At 34.1% G+C, this 6651-nt stretch overlaps 1 protein-coding gene across 1 annotated transcript; it reads left to right on the top strand.

The window, feature by feature from the left end:
* The first annotated feature begins 1833 nt into the window (after positions 1 to 1833).
* On the top strand, positions 1834 to 2670 carry LOC145010190 (disease resistance protein Roq1-like). The gene has a single exon (XM_078968762.1). It carries the CDS (start codon positions 1834 to 1836, stop codon positions 2668 to 2670), a length of 837 nt encoding a protein of 278 aa, XP_078824888.1.
* The last annotated feature ends 3981 nt before the right edge of the window (positions 2671 to 6651 follow it).

Below are 6651 nucleotides of genomic sequence, written 5' to 3'. Positions count from 1 at the left end.
AGAGGATGGAGATAAAGTCGGGTGAGGAGAAGAAAAGTCAAGGTGCTCGTTGTTAGATTTGGGGTATAGTAAGGCTTAGAATTCTGAGAATTGTGTAAAACACTTTCAGATTAAAGCATTTGGGTGGTACTCCCAATATTCTTTAATCAGATAAGACTCAGCGGGATAAGAACTTGGAATGCTTTGATGATTATTTCGTTGTACCAGAAAATGAGACAAAAAATGAATTTATGATCTTTGTCTGAAAACTGTCATATGACAGTTTCAAACTGTCATAAACTGTAAAAACTGACATAAAACGGAAGTTTGGATAAGGGTCAAACAATGATCAATTCTATGAAAATACGTTTTTCTAATGCATTTTTTATATAGCAACATACCCTATATAAAAAAAATCGCGATGACATGGCAGCTCAACCCAGCCAGGGGCTCTGCCCCTTGGACCCCGCCAGGGGCTGCCGCCCCTTAGACCCCGCTCCCAGGGGTGCTGCCCCCGGACCCCCGTTCGTTTAAGGGCTTCGCCCCTAAATGACAGTCTACTTTGAAAACTTGATCAAACTTAAACAAGAGTGTACTCCACGCCTTCCTTACTTGTTTAATATTTATCAAGATCACCTTTGGTCAACAAAGTAATCCCATTACACTTAAATAATATTGATGATAACAAATCACCAACACTCGTAAGTTGGAGTTATGGACGAACGGACTTACAGAGATTGCTGATTTGAAAGGAAAGGATGCAAATGGCTGGTAAAACTTCTATATTATATTTCCATGAAACTCTTGTAAGATTTATATCTTCCAGAATATGATGTTGAAAAGGGGTTCTTCCCAAGAACAAAAGGTATAAATCTAACCAGTAGGATTAGTTGGGTGCATGTGTGTTTTACCCTAGCCCAAAGTGTTATAGGAAACACGTAAAAGTAAAAGGTAATCAATCAGAATGGTAATCAAAAAGGAACCATGTAGCAAACGATACCTATAGAATCCAAACTCCTATTAAATAAACAAAAAATCTAGAATTTTGTAGAAACCATTTGTTGGATAGATTTTAATCATGTAGAACAAGTCACAACCCATGTAAATCAAATAAATTAATGTACTCAATAATAAACAAAAAATCTAGAATTTTGTAGAAACCATCTGTCAATAATAAAATAAACGAATGCAAAAACCTAATTATTGAGTACGTTAATTTATTTTGATTTACATGGGTTGTGACTTGTTCATAAAATTTGATTCTAATCGTGGGTGGAGCTAGGATTTTAAAATAGGAGGGCTTACATTCTAATCAAAGGCGGTATACAAGCACAAAAACTAGAACATCGAAACTAAAACTTCAAAACAATCTCAAAGAAATACCCAATGTTTTCTATTTTTCGGATTAGTTCTTGGTAATAAGATCATTAGATGTAGGGTATATTCATCGAAAATATTCTAGTAAGCTAGTAGCTCATCATGATCTTGAAAAAGCTTGCATTTTAACAAACCAAAATAACAATTGAAAAATAAGTTTTGTCAAACAACTAATTATTTTGGGAAATCATTAGCTAAAAAACTAATTATCTTGAAAATGATTGATTTATCGATCCACAGATAGTGGGAAGTGGCTACGATATGCCTCATAATTATGTGCTTTTGGACAAGATGCAATATATAAATTAAGAGACTTATTAGGGGGCGGGGGGAGGCTCAACAGCTGCATGTCCCCCTGTTGTCTTTGCCATTGATTCTAATTTCAGATGAGAGACGGTGTTAATTGAAGAAGTTGTTAAGGAGATTAAAAGTAGACCGGCACTATACTCGGAGCGTAAAATCCCACACGTAATTAGGATGGACATTTCTATTCATAACATCATGTCCTGGTTGAAAGGAGGATCTTTGTCAAAAACTGTTGAAATACTCACAATATGGGGAATGGCAGGGATCGAAAAAACAACTTTGGCTAAATATATCTATAGGTTGCATAGCCATGAATTTGAAAGAATTAGCTTTGTTGAAGACATTGAAAGAAAATGTGCAGACCAAACACATGCGCTACTCAATCCACAAAAACAACTTCTTGGAGACATTCTTAGGAAAAGAATGATCGAAGAACATAATGTAGATGTGTGTACATCTAAGATTAAGAAAGTATTATTTCATAAACAAACGCTTGTTGTTCTTGATGGTGTTGATAACTTTGAGCAGATAGATGCGTTGATTGGAACAAAAGGATTTCAACCAGGAAGCAAAATCATTGTAACAACCAAAGATAGATCCATAACAGAAAATTGTGCATTGTTTCGTTTAACAATGCCTCCAAAACATACAAAACATGCACTTTGTGGTTTAAGTGCTAGTGAATCTCTAAGACTTTTTTGTTGGCATGCATTTGGAGGCTATGATCCAAAGGAGGGTTATAAAAAGGAGGCAATAACAGCTTTAAAGTATTGTGGAGGGCATCCTCTAGCTCTTAAGGTTTTGGGTAGCTCTCTAAGTAAAGAAGATGTAGCCACATGGACTGATACCTTTGAAATGCTAGAGACAAGAGAATTTCATACTCATGTAAACAAGGTCCTCCAGATTAGCTTTGATTCTTTGCCATCTGAAAATTGCAAAGATTTGTTTAAGCATATTGCATGTTTGTTTTTGTTGGAAAAGATAAATAAGATACTGAAACAATATTAAAGGAATGTGGTATTCGCACATCATATGGAATAACCAATCTCATTGATAGATGTTTTCTCACGATTGGAGGAAGAAATGAATTAATGATGCATCAATTGGTTCAAGAGATGGGGAGAGATCTAGTCTGTCACGAATCACCTGAGAAGCCATGGAAGCGCAATTAGGTATTGACTCATGAGGAATCCCTCAATTTGTTGAAAGAAGACAGGGTAATAAAAATAACATACTCTTCATATGTAATCATTATTTTGTTTCATCTATTTGGCAACTATGTCAGTGTCCCACGTCATCTTAGCATGGTCCCATATCCGCATCTAGGAGTCTAACCTCTCTCCTCAATGACTCCTTTGGATAGAAAATATAGGACTCCACTCTCTAACTAACACTAACACCTCATGGACTCAACACATCTTATTCTTGTCTAGGCTCATCGAGCCTAAGTCTCATGTCCATGTTGGTGTCCTATATCAGCTAGACAGTGCTCCTTTTGCCTATATATATATATATATATATATATATATATATATATATATATATATATATATATATATATATATATATATATGGTAGAGTCTAGCCTCTCATCTTGAGGGCTCTTATGGAAATAAAAATACGGTATTTAATTATCTACTTAACAATTCTAGGGAAAATGAATTATAATCCCAACAAAGTTTTCAAACTATTCAAAAAACTCCAATTATATTTTTTCTGTTTAAGAAAACCCAACTAACTTACACTTTTATTAAATTTTCATTAGGGTCAACCGGCTAATGAAAGTTAGCGAATGACATGGCTTATGACGTGCAATCAAATATCGGGGAAATGAATTGTGAGACCATCAAAGTTTTGAAAGCGTTCAAAAAAACCCAATCATGTTTTGTCTGTTTGAAATCATCGAATTGAGGTTTTTTAAATTGTTTCGAAACTTCGTTGGTCTTACAAGTTATTTTACCGATATTTAATTTCACGTCATAAAATATGTCATCCATTCATTTCATTAGTCGATTGACCCTAATGAGAATTGAACAAAAGTGTAAGTTAGTTTGGCTTTTTAGACAAATATTAAGTTCATTGGGTTTTCTTGAAAAATCCAAGGTCTTGTCCTTGACATGAAGATATTGGAGAAAGAGCCTTTACTTGCCTTAAAGAGAGTTGTGGTGCCTGAATTTGAAGACGATGATCCAAACACCATTTTTGGAATAGGTCCATCGACCCATAGCGTTCTAAAGTTCCCATCTTCTCATTCAAAGAAAATCGAATTGAGTACGAATGCATTAAGAAATATGGATAAACTAAATCTACTCCAACTTAATCATGTAAAACTCTAAGGATCCTACAAGAATTTCCCAAATACTTTAATAGGGTTGTGTTTGCATGGATTCCAACTGAAATACATACCATCAGAATTACCAATGGAAAAGTTGGTTGCTCTTTACATGTCTTATAGTGGTTTGACAGAGCTTTGGAAGAAACCAAAGGTATGGAATCTTTTACTTCATTCTTAGTAAATTATTGTAATTTTTAATAAAACGCCTGACTAAATGATCTCCAATGTAACAGATTCTTCGGCCATTGAAAATTCTTAATCTAAGTTACTGCAAGCTTGTTCGAGTTGGTGGCTTCTCTAGACTACCAGCACTTGAAAGATTGATACTTACAAGATGTGAATGTTTGGTTCATGTGTGTGACTTAATTGGTGAATGTGGTAACCTTCTACTTCTTGATATGAGGTACTGCAAGAAGCTTAAAAACCTTCCAAGCAGCATTAGCAAGTTAAAGAATGTTAGAACTGCATAGGTGCTAGTGAATTTGAAATGAAGATGAAGTATATGGAGTGGCAAAAACTACTAAACAAAGATAGTCTTTGCAAAAAATCACATGCCTCTTCCTCTTCCATTGTCGAATTGTACCCAAAAGTCCCAAATCATCTTTGATTTACTTGCCACCATCACTAGTAACCTTGTCGCTTATAAGCAATAATTTATTTAATGAATCCTTTCCAAAGGACTTCAGTAGCATGTCAATGTTGAAGACATTGTGTTTAAATGGGAATCCAATTGATTCCTTTGATTCCTTTCCGGACTGTGTTAGAACACTTACCCGACTTGAGGTACTCAGTGTTGGAGAATGTTCCATGTTGAAGTCAGTATTGTGCCCTCCACGTACAATCAAACGTTTGTTTACTCAACAGTGTTTATCACTTATTAAAATAACATTCCGAGAAGAGATATCGACACCACCACTTGTCTTTTACCAAGATTCAATGTCATTGACCAAAGTTCAAGGGATAATCAAAATTCAAGCCATAGCAGAAATTGATGATAAGATATTATGTAGTTTGGGGTGGAAAATTTTAAAACCTGTGAAAGATCACAAGGTCAAGATTTGGGATTCATACATGTGGTCTCGTGTAAAGAAACTTCCTGTCCATGTATGCTCTTTGTCTCATGTTATTTTATTTATTTCACTATCACACACCAATATGCCTTATATTCATGCAAATTAATATTTTGTTTGTAGATGTATTATGAATTTGGAATATTTAGCATATGTTATCCAGGAAAAGTAGTTCCAGATTGGCTAGCTCATAGAAGAAATGGTTCATGAATATTATTCACTACCCCGTCGTCCTCCATGAATAAAAGAATAGAGGGAATTAATATATGCTTTGTGCAAACATTTTCAGGCACAAGGATGGTAAGTTGTTTAAGAATAAAAGTACAGAATGTGACAACAAATCGCACCTGGATATATTATGGTTATATATTTGTTGTCCAGGATTATGATTACGATATAGTGTGGTTAAGCCATTGGATGTTTAGGAACAATGAGATTGAAAATGGTGATGAAGTTAGTGTCACCATAGTAGAGGAAGAGGATGATGGTGGTGTAATGATAAAAGAATGTGCAGCCGGTCTTGTCTACAATGATAGAGACAATGAAGAAGATCCTTTGAGTTATTACAAATTGTGGAAACATATCATTGATGGAGATCTGTCTGCCTTTCGGTTAACCTCAGGAGATTACTTCCTAACCCATGATCGTTTTTATAATCCTCCCCATAGATTCAAAGACCTTTTTGAACATAAAACAACTCATAATTTAGTTGGCTACACTCCCCAATATAAAGGTACATCATTAATATCTAAATATTTAACTATTCTAAACTTTTTTAGGCATACTAGTTAATGAGATTATTGCTACTCAGTACTCACTTTGATGGAAATGTAGATATACGTTAAGACAGGGATTTGTTGGTTAAATTCTAGACGATACTCTTTTTGTTCAATGGATACGATCCCATTACAATTGCGGCAAGTGTTTCTCCAAACCCCTCACGTTATATTGCCAACATGACGGGAGAGTCATGGTTGAGGTGTGGAATTATAGTATATGATCTTCTACTCTTTACCCACAACATAATGGCCCTAGGTAGGTTCGGCTTAGATGCCTTCAATTAATCATATGATAATATAAAGTCCGGATTCGGTGAAAATGAAAATATGATAAGAATAGGACGGACAATTCTCGAACAATCATTTCATTAAGGCACAATCACAATTCTAGGATATGACACGATCACACTGAAGCACGAAATTGTAATAGCACTTGACGACACAATCACCTATTGTGCACGTCTATATATCATAATGGTGTTTCGGTTAAAACAAGTTTTCATTTTTTTATTTATTTTCTATTTTTTTAATTTTTTTAATTAGCATTTTTTTTTTGTTTTATTATTTTAATTTTCATTGCTTTTAAAGCTTTTTGGACAATCTCACAGGAATATATGTTTATGTTTGAACATGTGTGTGTGTGTATATATATATATATATATATATATATATATATATATATATATATATATATATATATATATATATATATATATATATATATATATATATATATATATATATAGGAGTAAGATCAAATGAAAACACCAAAAATATTGAGAACGCGAGAACAAATCTAAACAAT

Source organism: Lactuca saligna, chromosome 8, assembly GCF_052625555.1.
Source record: "Lactuca saligna cultivar CGN05327 chromosome 8, ASM5262555v1, whole genome shotgun sequence".
Taxonomy (NCBI): domain Eukaryota; kingdom Viridiplantae; phylum Streptophyta; class Magnoliopsida; order Asterales; family Asteraceae; genus Lactuca; species Lactuca saligna.
Note: the sequence above shows the minus strand (reverse complement) of the source record. Positions and strands in the feature narration are given on the sequence as shown.